We start from the raw sequence: 13,657 nt of genomic DNA, 5'->3' as shown, positions 1-13,657 counted from the left end.
TCCCACTGTAAATGCCTGAATGCTCCTTTGTTTTACTACTTGAGAAAAAAATTAAATAATGTGTTTTACACATTACATCAGATGTATAAGTTACTTCTAAGAATTGGGTAAATGGGAAATATTTAAACATAGGATTTTATGTCAAGTGAACTCATTGTGTAATATCAGTAACAAGAGATATGTGGAAGGATTTAAATCAGCTGTACCATCATGCCACAGAGCTTTTAAATACACTTAACTAGTTGGTATTCAGATGACATGGGCTGGTGCAGGGGTAAGAGGATAATCTCTGGCTGTATTTTTGTTTTGTGTAATGTTTTCATCATCAATTTAGTTTGATTTTATAACAATTGCATTATATTTGTAATTGTTTTTAATTGTTGTGCTTGTTGTAATGTACTTTTCAGACAGAAATTGTGAAGGTATCCTCTTATTTTATTAATAAAAACATCTTTAAAGTATAAAGGACTGGTACCTAGACCTTCATGTCTGGGAAATACCTCTATTACAGTTCTGTCATCTTACATTTTTGGGTTGCAAATGTACTTGTAAATAGTAGATGGGTGACAATAGCTAGTATGTAATATTGTCTTTTGATGTTCTAAGTTGTCCATCACTGAAGTAGAATACTTTCCTCATAGTTATGTTTTTGTGTTCTCCTTTGATCTCTTAGGCATTGACAAAAGAGCCACAGGATTATCCGGACAAAAAAAACTTGCCACATGTGCATGTTGCCATGTGGATAAACTCTCAAGGAGGCCGGAAGGTGAAGGCAGGAGACACAGTGTCATACATCATTTGTCAGGTAAAAATGTCTTTATTTGAATCTAAATACTAGGTATTGTTTTGAGATGGAGCAAAACAAAACAAAACAACTCCTGGAAGAAATGTTTTGGCATTTCTTTGTAATGAGATTGTTATATATTAAAATAGTCAGTTTTCTGTACCAAATTTAAAATTACAGAGCCAGAAAGAACCATTATGGTGGCTGATTAAAATTTCTCTAAATGAATTTCTTTTTGGCACTAGATCTTATTATTAAGGAAAACATTCAGTCTTCAGTGAAATGAGAAGAAAATTCTAGGGGTGAAGAACCTGTCATTTTTCAAAATCTTATTGTTGGTGGTGGTGCTTGAAAAGTGTTATGGTTATTTTATGCCTCAACCTGTGTCTTTTCAGTTCAGTCATTGGATATGATAGTACCTCTGTTGAATAGACTGTGGAATTTGAGAAAGTTCCTGTTTTCTGGTGTTTATCCTATAAGTTATTATAATTTTCTCATAAATATGTACTCCACTTTGGATTTGGTATTTAAAAAAAAAACCAAAAGGTGTAGGTTGGATTAGATGGACTATGGGATTTATGTCAAACTGATAGACTTGGCAGTGTGACTTCTATGTGGACCACAGTTTCAGCTCCTTCATTATTAGAAGCTGAAAGATAACTGGGTTTTATTTAACTGAGAGTTCTTAGCCTGGCGTGACAAAGCTGCCAAGATTTATGAGAGCTGGGCCATGGGTATGGCTGAGCAATGGCACAATAAGAAAGAAGAATGTACTTGTTGAAAGAAGGGAGCTGAAGGAATTGCATTGTAATTATTTTTGCAAAGCAGCTGGATGAGCTGAATAGTCCTAAATTAATTTTGTTCTGAATACTAAGTTGTCTGAAAGGAGTAGGAGGAGCCAGTGGCTTGCAGGCTGTCTGTATTAGTGATGGGTTTTCACTCCATGGTTGCTGACCCTATTGGAGCCAGTAGCTTGTCTTAACTGAAAAAATGAAAATGTCAATATGTTAATGCATTAGTTTTATTTTGCTGTGAAAAAGGCCACACAAAAAATGTACTTAGCGAAATATAAACTGCTCTATGCCTGCCCTCACCCCATCCCCATGAAGGTTTACTTCTAGTACTGAATGCTTGCTAAAATACTTCTCTAAGTTCTGCTCTAAGATTTTTGACACACATTAAAAATAACATTTCCTAGTGTAGTTGTGTACTGGGAACAACATTCTACAGACTGAATGACTTACATTTTTCAGAAGAGTAACATCTTCTTAGACTTGGTACTTAATTCTTCCATGAATATTGCTTTCAATTTAATAATTGCCTTTCCATATTATTTTTCTCTTTATCTTAATCTTTTAAGTTGGAGAAGAATGTAATGTATACTCTTAACCTCTGAGTGGTGTTTCTCTCTTGGCATGATGTTACCATGCTTGTCTTTCAGCATTTCTGAATATTTCAGAATATGCTTTTTCCAGTCAATACTATCACCTCTGTATTGTTTTTTTTTGCATGGCAACAAACGATGGCCCGTTCTCTGACCATTCATTCTATTTGTATCTTTGTGGAATCAAAGAATTCAAGTTGCTAGCCAAACAGATATAGTTTTGATATCCAGGGCTTAAAATTTGCTTGTTGTACAAAATAATAATGCTAGTTTAGTGCTAAGTGAATCCAAAATGCATGCCCTCTGCAGATTTTTAACTGGGCTGATGGTTACAATGTGTTTTCATTGTGCATTTCAGAACTGACAGATGGGACTGTTTACTCTGTCTACTCTTACTGATTTGCACGTGTAGGCTGCAATAATACAAGCTGGATTTACATTCTTGAACTTGGTAGTTGATGCCAGCATCAGCAATACAATTTTTTTTTTTTTTTGCTACTGCCGGATTTGTATTGGATGCATAATAAATCAAGCAAAAGAGAGTGATTGTGTAACAATTTTGCATTAAAATAATGCATAATATTTGAAGCCTAATCCTTTGTATAGACTGAATGTGGATTTTACTTTCACACTTTGTTTTCTGTGTGTCTCCTGTCTCAGGATGGATCAGATCTCAGTGCTGGGCAGCGGGCATATGCTCCAGAGCAGTTGCAAAAACAAGACAATCTTACTGTTGATACTCAGTATTACCTGTCACAGCAGATACATCCAGTAGTTGCTAGAATATGTGAGCCCATAGAGGGAATTGATTCTGTTCTTATTGCAACATGGTTAGGTAAGTATAATTTATTTAAAGAATTACAAGAGATAAAGTGGGAAGTTGTAATGTATGGTTCTTAAGAGAAGTGCTTCCCAAAATCAGTCTTTTCACAGTGAACAATAGCTTGTGTTACACAGTCAAAAGAAACCAGCTTGGATTGTAAGTTTGTTTCTATGACTTGCAGAATACCATTTTCAGAAGGTGCTCATTTACATGAATTTAATCTTATAATTCTTTTTCAGACTTGAAAAAATCTGCTGTTCATAAATGACACTACTGCTGTATGCATTTAAGATTTTTTTAAGTTAATGAAGAAATTCTGGAGCGTGCAACCAGAACTAGCATTTTCCCAGGGAGAAACTCTAGCATCTCTAGCTTCTCCTCAGGGAGAAAGCATGGTTATAATGAAAGGATACAAATTTTTAGTGGGATGTAAGTGAAGGTTGTTTGCTAGAACTGACCTAGTGGATAATAAAGCTCTTTAATCTTTCTGGCTGCAGAATTCTTGACAAGACTTTCCTCTCTCACAAGAATACTTTTTTAGAGAATTGCATTGTATCAGTTTGCTAATCTCTTGTTTTATACTATGCTCATATCTACAGGAAATTTAGACCTTCAGAAATTATTTTCTTCAGAATTTTTGGAACACTCAAAGGAAGAATTAGTCCTTAGCATTTTGTGTTTAGGTAATGACAAAGATCCAGGATTTGGTCCCTTAACCAAAAAGCAGCATGTTGCCTGTCAGCACTGTTCACCTGGGATACTGCATCTCTAGATTGCTTCCTAACAGCGGGTTCTGCTCATGGTCAGCTGACAATTTGCAATTAAAATCTGTGTCTAACTTCCTGTCTGGTTGCTTCTCAAGAAGCATGATAGCCATGAAAGATCTTCATCTCCCAAGACAGGCTGTATAATGTGCAGCTTTTTCAGAGTAGGAATTTTGCTATTTCTGGGAGCAGAAATAGCAGGCACACATAGCCTATGTGGCTGCAGGGGTATTTCTTGGAGGCATTTGGTGTTGCAGTGTGTCCTCAATAACTCTGGTGCTTTGAGGAGGTGTCAGCAGACACCTTCACACATGCAGGCTGACCATACAAATCATTCTGTTTGTGTGGCAGGGCCTTGGTATACAACTTTCCCTTGATGTCAGAGTGGACTATGTGGTATGCTTGACTGGAAAGTTCAAGCACTCTTGGTGAGGTTGAAGCAGTTTTAAATTAGGTGGTAAACTTCTATTTTCATTGAGATAAAAGACAGGAAAGATTTAGGTAGCTAATTTATTTAATTTGGCAAAGATTGTTAGTCTTGTAGAGTTAGGATCAAATTCAGAGTTGTTCCTTATTAACAACAGGTCAGATTTTCAGAAAAGACTTGACTCCCTTCAAGCACCTCAATTAAGTGCACAAGTTATAAGAACTGGGTGCCACTTGATAGCATCTACTGTTTGCAAATGCTTATTGCTGCTTTTTGTGCTACAGTATGTTCAAGATGAAAATTTCTTTTATAGCCTGTAATAGCGTCATGCAGCTGAGAGTTTATTAATAGTCCACAATTGTTAGTCTGGAAACCTGTATGTATCTATTACAAACTTAGGTCTCAAATGAATTCAGTTTGACCTTGCTGTACTTTGTAAAAAAATTACCTCTTTCTCAAGTTTTTTTTTCATGGAAATGCTTAACTTGAGTTTGAGGATAGTCAGGTCTTTTTCAAAACTTCTGCTCTACTTAGGTCTTGATATACAGCACATTAAATTAGAGTTGTACATTAGTCTTTGAAAGCTGAAGTTATCTCACTGCTTTTTTTATAACCCTACTGGAGGGATATTCAATTGTTTTTGTTTCAGATAAATTGAAAATAGTCTTCAGTATACAAGATGCTTGAACCCATCTTGACTAAATAATCAAACAGGAGAACTCTGTTCTCTGTAAGTTGGGTTTTGCATAGTATTTTCATCATGTTACACATCCAAAAGAGCCTGTTTTTCTGTTCTGAAGAGGAAAGCTGATGTGTTGGAGGCTAAGTGTCCTATCTGTGGGTGGAAGCATGGTTTGATTCTCGTTGTGCATGTCTTCCTCTGCCTGATCCTGTCTCTATAGGGAGGTGGTTGTAGGAAAAAGATCTCGTCTTAATTTTTAAGATAATCTCTATGTAAGGTGAATAGTTCATTGACAAATCACTGCACCCGAGTAGGTTAAATTGAGCTCTGCTTAGGAAAGCTTGGCTTATATCAAAATGATGAAAATGATGAAAAATTCTTTGTTCTGCCTGTGCTCAAAGCAAGTTATTTTAAGCTATCTTAGATGGTGAAGAACAAAAGCAAATAACCACACCTAAAAATTACAGAGAAGTCCTTAAATAATGCACTTACTCACTGTGGAATAAAACTGAAAATTGCCTTTTGTTTTGAACATTGTAGGAGGTCTGTCTAACCTTTGAGAGATGGAAATTCATTGTCCCTAAAAGTGAGAACCTCGTGGTTCTCATTTTTCTTGAAGCTCTTGAGGAAAAGCAGTGGCAAGATGAGGGTTATCAGGGTTACTGAAACTTAAATAAAGTGTGCAATCTGATCAGTATTGCCATTCAACAAGTATCTTCCTAAATGCTTGGAGACCTTACTTATATCATCCTGGAGATACCTATGGCTCTTAAACAAAATGAACTGTATTTCCAGAACAATCCTCTTAACATATTTGAAGATTTTTAAATTTTTTTGTTGATACATTAAATACTGCTCCTTGTCTCAAAGAAAAATCACACCTTACTTCTATGTTGCCAGAAGTATCTAATCATTATGGAAGCCGAGTCATTTAAACAATTAAAATTTTGTAGTGTAATGCAATTATTTTTTAAATTATGGAAGTTGCTGACTGCTGTCCTAGACTGTGTCATGGTCTTCTAAAGCAGATGTGTGCTGCTGCCTTACAGCTGGATGTGCATGTTGATGCTCTGCAGATAGCTTGGCATTTGGGAGTTTCTTGGGAAGGATGCCTCATTTCAGTGTCATTACCAGGTCCTGGTGAGCCTTGTCATTTAGAGTACTTCCCAGTACAGATTCTTCCTTCCACACAATCTGCATGTTAGCTGCATTTGTAAGGAAACCCACCACCTTAAAAATACTCTTTTTTTTCCCTAGAGAGTAACTTCAAGTACCTAAACAGTGTTTAGCATCTCCCCAGTCTAAACTTCCTGACAGAAACCAGCACAGTTGTGCTCTCCTTGTGGCACACAGGAATTTGGCCATGTTCCGTCATTTTTATCACTTTCTCACATTAGACAATCAAATGAGAGGAGAACGATGGAAATGAGGGTTCAAGTAGTGGTGAAACTCCGTGACAATACAGTAATAAACCTCAAAAGTGTTCAAGTTTCCCATTAGCTGGGGTTTTTTGAGATGCTTTGGACCCACTTAGAAACTGAGACTTGCGGGTGCGTTGGGTGTTCTGGCGGGGCAGGAGGCTGATTTAAGAACCCCGCGCAGAATGCAGACTTGCTTTGCAGCGCAGGGAGTATCTTTCAGAGAAAAACAAAGAAAACCCGAGCCTTTCGGAAGAGCAGAGGCGTCTCGGCCTTGGCCACACCGGGAGTTCGGTTCGGGGAGCCCGGCCCGGGCCGCGTCTCCCCGGCTGCAATGCGCGGGCGCGGCCTCCAGGTGGCAGCACCGGCTGCCGTTTCCCGGCCTCTCGCAAAATGTCGCACGGGCGGGAGGTGCGGGCGGGGAAACTTTCCCTGCTTCCCGACGAACCCGCGGCTGAAAAACCCGAAATGCTGGGAAGAAGCCTTCGGGACGTGTTCAGCGGTCCCGAGGGGAAAGTGTCGGGCGCCCGGACAAAGACCCGTCCGGCGGTTGCGGCTCGGGGGGCTCCTGCGCGGCTGCTCCCGGGGAGCCTGCCTGGAAAACCCTCTGGAAACCACCCGTAGGAAGGGAATTCTACAGATACCGCGACTAGCAATATTTATTTGACCTTTTATCAGTTTCTCCGGTGATCTCTTTTACTTCCGACTCAGTAGATGCTTCAATAATTATATTAAATGATCCCGGAACAAGTTCTGGAAGTTACTTCTAATTGTTTTGTCAGGCAGTGTATTTTTAACATGATATTTCCCTGTCATGCGTGCAACCTTGCTGTCTCAGCGAGGTTATGAAGCTTACCTGTGCTGCAGGTAGTTTAGTGGTCTCCCTAAAGATTTTCATGTCAGAGTAAGTCCAAGTTCCTTTGGTTTTTCTTGGTGTCATGGAAAAAAAAGAGTTCAGAGAAGTTCACTGGTCAACCTCATCCTGTGCATTTAAAAATTACCAAAACCAGATTTCCTCCACCCCACTGGGTATTCCTTGTTTTGTTTACCAAATAGAGTAATGTGACCAGTGTGACCTGGTCTGAGAGTATACCAGTTAGTGTGCTGAAATGGATTAATTGAGGCAACTAACTGTTCCTGAAAGGAGGTAATAAATAAAATAGGTCCCAATTCCACAAGATAATTAAGGTAGGCATGGTCTTTAGAAGCCTGATTTATAGTCCCTTTGATTTCACCAGAGCTGTTTGCACAGCAAAAGTTAGATGTACACTTGAATCATCACAGTATTTTTCCTGGCTTTTTCTCCAGCCAAGACAGCTAAGAAAGTTCAGAGATGGGTATGATTTAAAAGTCTTCCCATTATTTTTTTTCCCTCCCTGATAAATTATTGCTAAATGTTCACATTATCATTTGCTGTCACTAGTTTTGACTGAATACTGGAAAACTGCAATTGTGTGAAGACAAGAATTTGTGTCCTTTTATATTTTATTTAGTCAAGTATTAGCCTTTTGGGAAACAACCGAAGAAAGACTTCTTGTTGACCTTTAATGACTACTATATTGGAAAGCTGCAAAAATATTTTCCTATTCCACTTTCAACTCAGGGTACCCTTAGAGTTATTGTTTATATTCAGTTACTATCTTAGATATAACCTACTGTATACTTTACTGTTTTTTTCAAAGTCTTGATACTAAGCTGAAGTCCCCCTTCTCAACCTTCTATCCACTAGTTGTATGTTGCAGAACATACTCTTTGCTTTGCAAAACAGCAAATTTATTAGTAACCCTTAAAAAAAAACCAAAACCAAACAGAACACCCCCCCCCAACAAGCAAACAAAACTCCACAGTCTTTTTGGTTTGGTGGGGGGGGGAGGGGAAGGAGATACCGTATGTATTAGAGTGTAAAATGAGCTATAAGCAATGGTTTTTGCTTATTTTCCTTTTAATAAATAGTAGAGGACTTTACTGAAAGTTTAAGACTCTCTTAGAGGTAAATTATTACTGTTATGCACCAACACTTGTTTCTTTTGATAAAATAAAAATTGGAAAGATTTTATTTTAGTGAAACCTTTTTATTATGAGGAACCAAATAAATATTTGGGAAAGGAGTTTTTCCATGTCCTTGAATTTGTTTTATGCTTGCAAAGTAGAAAGTCAGAATAGCTATAATAGTCACACATCTCAAATCTTTTATATAAAGACAATCTATATCTGTGTATATAACAAAGCTGGTTTATATCTGTAATAATATTTGTGTAACTGAATATTGTTCCCAAACATGCTCTTGCAGCCTCCTAGTACTGTATAGTGACAATAAAAAGAACTGCAAGATCTAGCTTCACTTTCTGTTTGTAACCTTTCTTGTTCTTTCTATAATAATTATTACATTTATTACTGAAATTTACACAAGATATAGGATAATACATGGTATTCTGTTACTCGTCTTAATTACTCTTTGTTAAAATATTTTTAAGTGCTTTTCTTTGATCTTTTCTTAATAATAAAGTAAACCATGGTTTCTGAACTTTTTTTCCTAAATGTTCATGTGATTAATACTTTTTTTTCTAGCATCTGCTGTTTGCTAGAGTTTATTAAGAAAAACCCTGTAAATGGGGTTCGTGGGCTTTTAAAAGGCTGCACATGAAAAGGATGAACAAAACCAGTGGATTTTTATTAAGTTTACTTTGGCAATCTTATTCCTAGGGCAGTGAACTTTGTGCTTGCTTGCTTATTTACTTATTTGTGGTTGAATCGGCGTTTTTAGGATAGCTTTTGTGTATTTATTTGTTTAAAATCTTGAGTTCTGGCAATCAAAAATACAGCATTTTGTCTCCAGTGCTGCCGTTTTAAATGCTGCTGCTGAATTTTAACCACTGCATTAGATTGAAACCTACATGCTGTTAACCACTGAGCCAAAATGAAATCGACCACTGCATTGAAATCAGAGTTGGCAGTTGTATACGGACTTGAAGGAGTTGGTAATAGCAGTGCACCCGTGTTTCTTTAATGGGGTTTTTATTCTCTGTTTTCAGTTTTAATGGTGCCATTTTGATTTACAGACTGTTTCTTAATAACGATGCACATTTTTATTGAAATATTTTCAGTGTAACTTAGGAAGAAAACAACAATAAAGCCATCCGTAAGGAGTGCTTTCCTCAAACAAAATGTTCTGTTGCATGATAATTCAGTGTGCCTGTTTTATTTATAAAGCAGTCTTGCATAAGAAAATATGTAAGATTTCTTCTTCATGTTTCATGAACCTTTATTCATGGTTTAATATTGTAAAATGTATTTATTTTTCATGGAGGGAGTTTTTGCAAGGGAGAGATTTTCAGCTTCTGAATTTACATTTTGTAACTTTCTTTTGAATCTGCTTCACTGAGCGTATGAAAAATGAGCCTACTTGCATGGTTGACCTCTTAGTCTTTTGAATTTTTTGTTTCTTATTAATAGGACTGGATCCCTCCCAGTTCAGAGTCCATCACCATTACCATAAAGATGAGGAGAATGATGCTTTGGTTGGTGGCCCAGCTCAGCTCACTGATGAAGAGAAGTATAGGGATTGTGAAAGATTCAAGTTTTGCTGCCTCAAATGTGGAACAGAAAATATTTATGACAATGTCTTTGATGGTTCGGTTAGTTGGTTCCTTTTTTTTTCCGTTTCATTTCTGTTCCTTGGTATGGGCGAAAAATACTTGTGGAGGGAAAGGCTTTTCAGATAGCGTTCATATGATGTAGGAGAAGATACCATATTGTTTGAGTCCTGCTATTTATAGCTTCGGAACAGAAATTTGCTGATAGGACAGTGCTGAAATATTTTTCCCTTTTTTGCATTTCAGCTGTGTCGTCTAGCAGAACATGTGAGCTTATCTGACTTCATTAATCTGTTTGCCCACAGTCATGAATGATTGCTGCTGTAACTTTTTAAAGGAACTCTTATCTTAACACCTTAGTAACTTCCAGTTCTGCATTTAATGAAACTTTCGTATAGCACTGGCAATTTCTTATCCTAAATCATATTAATTGGAACACAGTGTTTTTGAAACTTGTGTTTAGCTTGCTACATCCCACTTCCCTTCTTGAGAGTAAGGTTTTTCTCTGTTATCTTTCCTTCCGTCTTTGTGTATTGAACATAAAAAGTCATAGGGCTACATTCTTGTTGAGAAGTTCTGCCAAAAAATGTATCTCTGACCTTGGATCACAACTTGAAATAGGACCAAGTATTTAACTCCACAGCGATGTTATGCATGTATTAGTCATTGGCAAATTAGTGAGCTTCAGAGTACTGAAAACCTTGAAACTGAAAGCAAATAAATCTTTTATCTAAATTAAAAGTAATTATTTTAAGTTAATTTGGACAAACAACAGATGTTTCACATTTTTTTGAATCAAAATAAACCAGTCTTTGGAAGCGAGTAAGAGGAGAAGACACAAAAATTGAGTGATACTTTGTGAGTCCTTGACTTCTGTTCATCACAGCTATAAATAAGATAGTTAATTGCATGTAGGCTTGACAAATTGCAGATGGGCTAACCAGAGAGAAGCGAATGTCAAACTTGGAAAAAAACTAAAACAAACCCCAAGCAAAACAACCCAACCAACCAAACAAGAAAAAAAAATGCCTTAAACCAGAGAAAAGAAACACCTATTCTCTTCCGCCTGTATTTATCTAGTGTTGTGGGTGGGAGCTTAGTCAAGAAAAAACTAAGTCTTACCTGAAGAGAAAATTCACTAAAAGTTGTATAACTGTCCAACCTACCCAGCTGTTCTTATTTTAATGAAAATTCTACCAGCTGTGTGGTTCATGCATTACTTCCAGTTTTGAAAGTAAGGGTAATGAAATAGTTTAAAACTATAAAACTCGATTTGCACTTGGAGAAAATAAAAGATAATTGTGTCATACTTGGTCAGCAAGGTTTGTTACTGCAGCCCTGTTGATGATTTCATAACTGATATCAGTAAGGTTGATACCAATGTTCTTATCAGTGGGCTTGGACAGAACTTTGGTGTCCCTGATAAAACAACAAACCTGTGTTGTTTAGGGGAGACAGGGGAGTGTGATTTGTCCATGCATTTGATGGTTGTTTGTTGTTTTTTTTTCTTAACATAATTTTTGGAATTATTAACTTTGTAGTAGGTGAAGAAACATGTTTTCCAGAAGACTTTTCATTAAGAAAACAATGGAAAAACTGTAGGTCAGAAAAGTCTTTATATGGGTATGGCCAACTGTGGTGGAAGAAAGAATGCCTAGATATTTAAGCCCCTTTAAGACTATTATTTTAGAAATATACATACTATATCAGTATTCCTATGACAACTTCTGCAGCCATCACCTGTTGTCCTGATGCATGTTGTTTTTACACTCCTGTTTTCAGGGGCGATCTATTGAACCCAGCTTGCAAAGATGCAGTAAGACTGACTGTGAAGAGCCTCCTTTCAACCATGTGGTTCAGATGTGCAATAAACTACTGCTGGACATTAGACGCCACATCAGAAAATACTATAATGTAAGTATTCAGAATATATTCTACCACATTATATATTGTAAGTGATGCCAAGATTTTAGTGACTGTCCTGTTACTTTTTTGTGTAGTCTATATGTTGTTATAGAGCAAGGTAATCTCATGCTATGTCAAAACCCAACTTTAAGAAAATAAAGTGAGTTAAATATTAAAAAAAAATTCAGAATGTTTGTTTTCTCAATTCAATTTCAAATCAAGATAGATGCATTTAAATTTTTGTAACTGTAGGTCAGCATTAGTACACATGTAGTAGCTCTCTTTTATCGTTTTTTTCAGATGAAAAAGAAGTATTTATTATCTTAATGCTTTTGAGAAAATCTGTGAGTCCTGTCCAAAATGCAGATATTCAGTTTCTCACGTAACTGAAATTTTCTTCCTCCAATTCAAATGGATGTATTTGGGGTAAATTGTAAAAAGAAAAAATTGATGTAGGTTTGTACAAGTTCTTTGAAGGACATATTATGAAGGATCCTGCTTCATAGTGATTAGGAGTATAAAGATGGGTAGTTAATTAATTAGACATAGTTCCCTTTTTGGGGAGGCAGTGCAAGAAATTCTAAATGCCAACAGAAATTGTTGGCATTGTGCAGGTAAATAAAGTGTACTTCAAATTCCCATGTCTGCACTGTCCAAAGTTAGGAAGGTTAGGAAGAAAAGCATCACTTTAAAAAAAATTATATTGATATAATTTACATCTGTAGAATGCTGGAAGCATCATATTTGTGAACTGCCAACTAGCCATTTTGATCAGACTTTCATAGATCTTCTCATCCTGTTGCCTTCCTGACTTTTTTCATTTTCCAACATTCCCTGTTTTCTCAGCTCTCAGGACAGACATCAGTTTTGAAGGCACTCAGCCTTTTGGATGTTTGTAATGTTTTATGTATTCAAAAATATAAATTGATTTTGAAAATTAATGGCTTACCTAATTAGTGGTGTGTTATTATTAAAAGTAGTGAAAGTACTAAAATACTTTTGGAGGCAGCAACTGAAATGCTAAGAACGTTATAGTTTAATAATAAATGTGTATTTTGTGTTATCTTGTAATACTGTGTTATATTAGTTCTTACTGCAGTTGCTGGAAAGTGTTTTGTAAGCTCTTTTCTGGAAGTAGGATAATTTCTGAACATATAAATACTTCTTCTGAAGGTCTTTGCATCAAAAGGAGCATGAAACTTTATTATTTACATACAGGCAGAATTTCACAAAGTAGGGTAGATTGTTCCTGTCTTTTGGAAGTTAAAGGTAGGTGGCTTGAAGACCTGAAGTTGCCAAAATGCAAGATCTCATGTTAGTTTATTGCAAAGTCCAACTGGCTAAAAAATTACTATTTCATTACAATTAATATCATATGATATAGTAAGATATAATGTAACATAAGATGACATGATAAAATGTAATACAATTAATACAATATGTAATTAAATAATGTGCCAAAGTTATATGTTTATATAGGTTGCTTTTGTGTAAAAGTTGCTTTTGATGAAGTTTTTTTTTAGATTTTATGTATATACATTATTATAATACACAGTGCCACATGCTAAGTAGTTTTTGGCATATTAAGCACTAGAAAGCATGCGTAAAATGCAGAATAAGTGGTGCAGTGTTTTACTCTGCTCCCTGTTTTTTTTCAAGACCAAGCTGTGAACCAAACTGTGAAATGTCTGAATATTGAACATTGCCATTTGCTTACATTGTATTAACATCTATAAAGAATCTTATTACATGGTATATAGGATAATGAAGTGTCCTTCAACGGGAATTTATTTTTCTTTGTAAGTAAAACCTTTATAAATTCAGTTACATTTACATGTAGACGATAAAAGTGCAAGATTATTTTATTGTAAAAAGAA

General features: G+C 36.1%; 1 protein-coding gene across 1 annotated transcript in view; it reads left to right on the top strand.

Annotated features, from left to right (window-relative positions):
• POLA1 (DNA polymerase alpha 1, catalytic subunit) overlaps positions 1–13,657 on the top strand; it is a 197,561-nt gene that overhangs the window by 81,927 nt on the left and 101,977 nt on the right. Inside the window, exons 31-34 of the mRNA XM_030469196.1 lie at positions 674–805; positions 2,829–3,003; positions 9,736–9,917; positions 11,658–11,789. Coding sequence (XP_030325056.1) covers positions 674–805; positions 2,829–3,003; positions 9,736–9,917; positions 11,658–11,789 — 621 coding nt within the window. The remainder of the gene's footprint in view (positions 1–673; positions 806–2,828; positions 3,004–9,735; positions 9,918–11,657; positions 11,790–13,657) is intronic.

The sequence above is a fragment of the Calypte anna genome, chromosome 1 (assembly GCF_003957555.1).
Source record: "Calypte anna isolate BGI_N300 chromosome 1, bCalAnn1_v1.p, whole genome shotgun sequence".
Lineage (NCBI taxonomy): Eukaryota > Metazoa > Chordata > Aves > Apodiformes > Trochilidae > Calypte > Calypte anna.
Note: the sequence above shows the minus strand (reverse complement) of the source record. Positions and strands in the feature narration are given on the sequence as shown.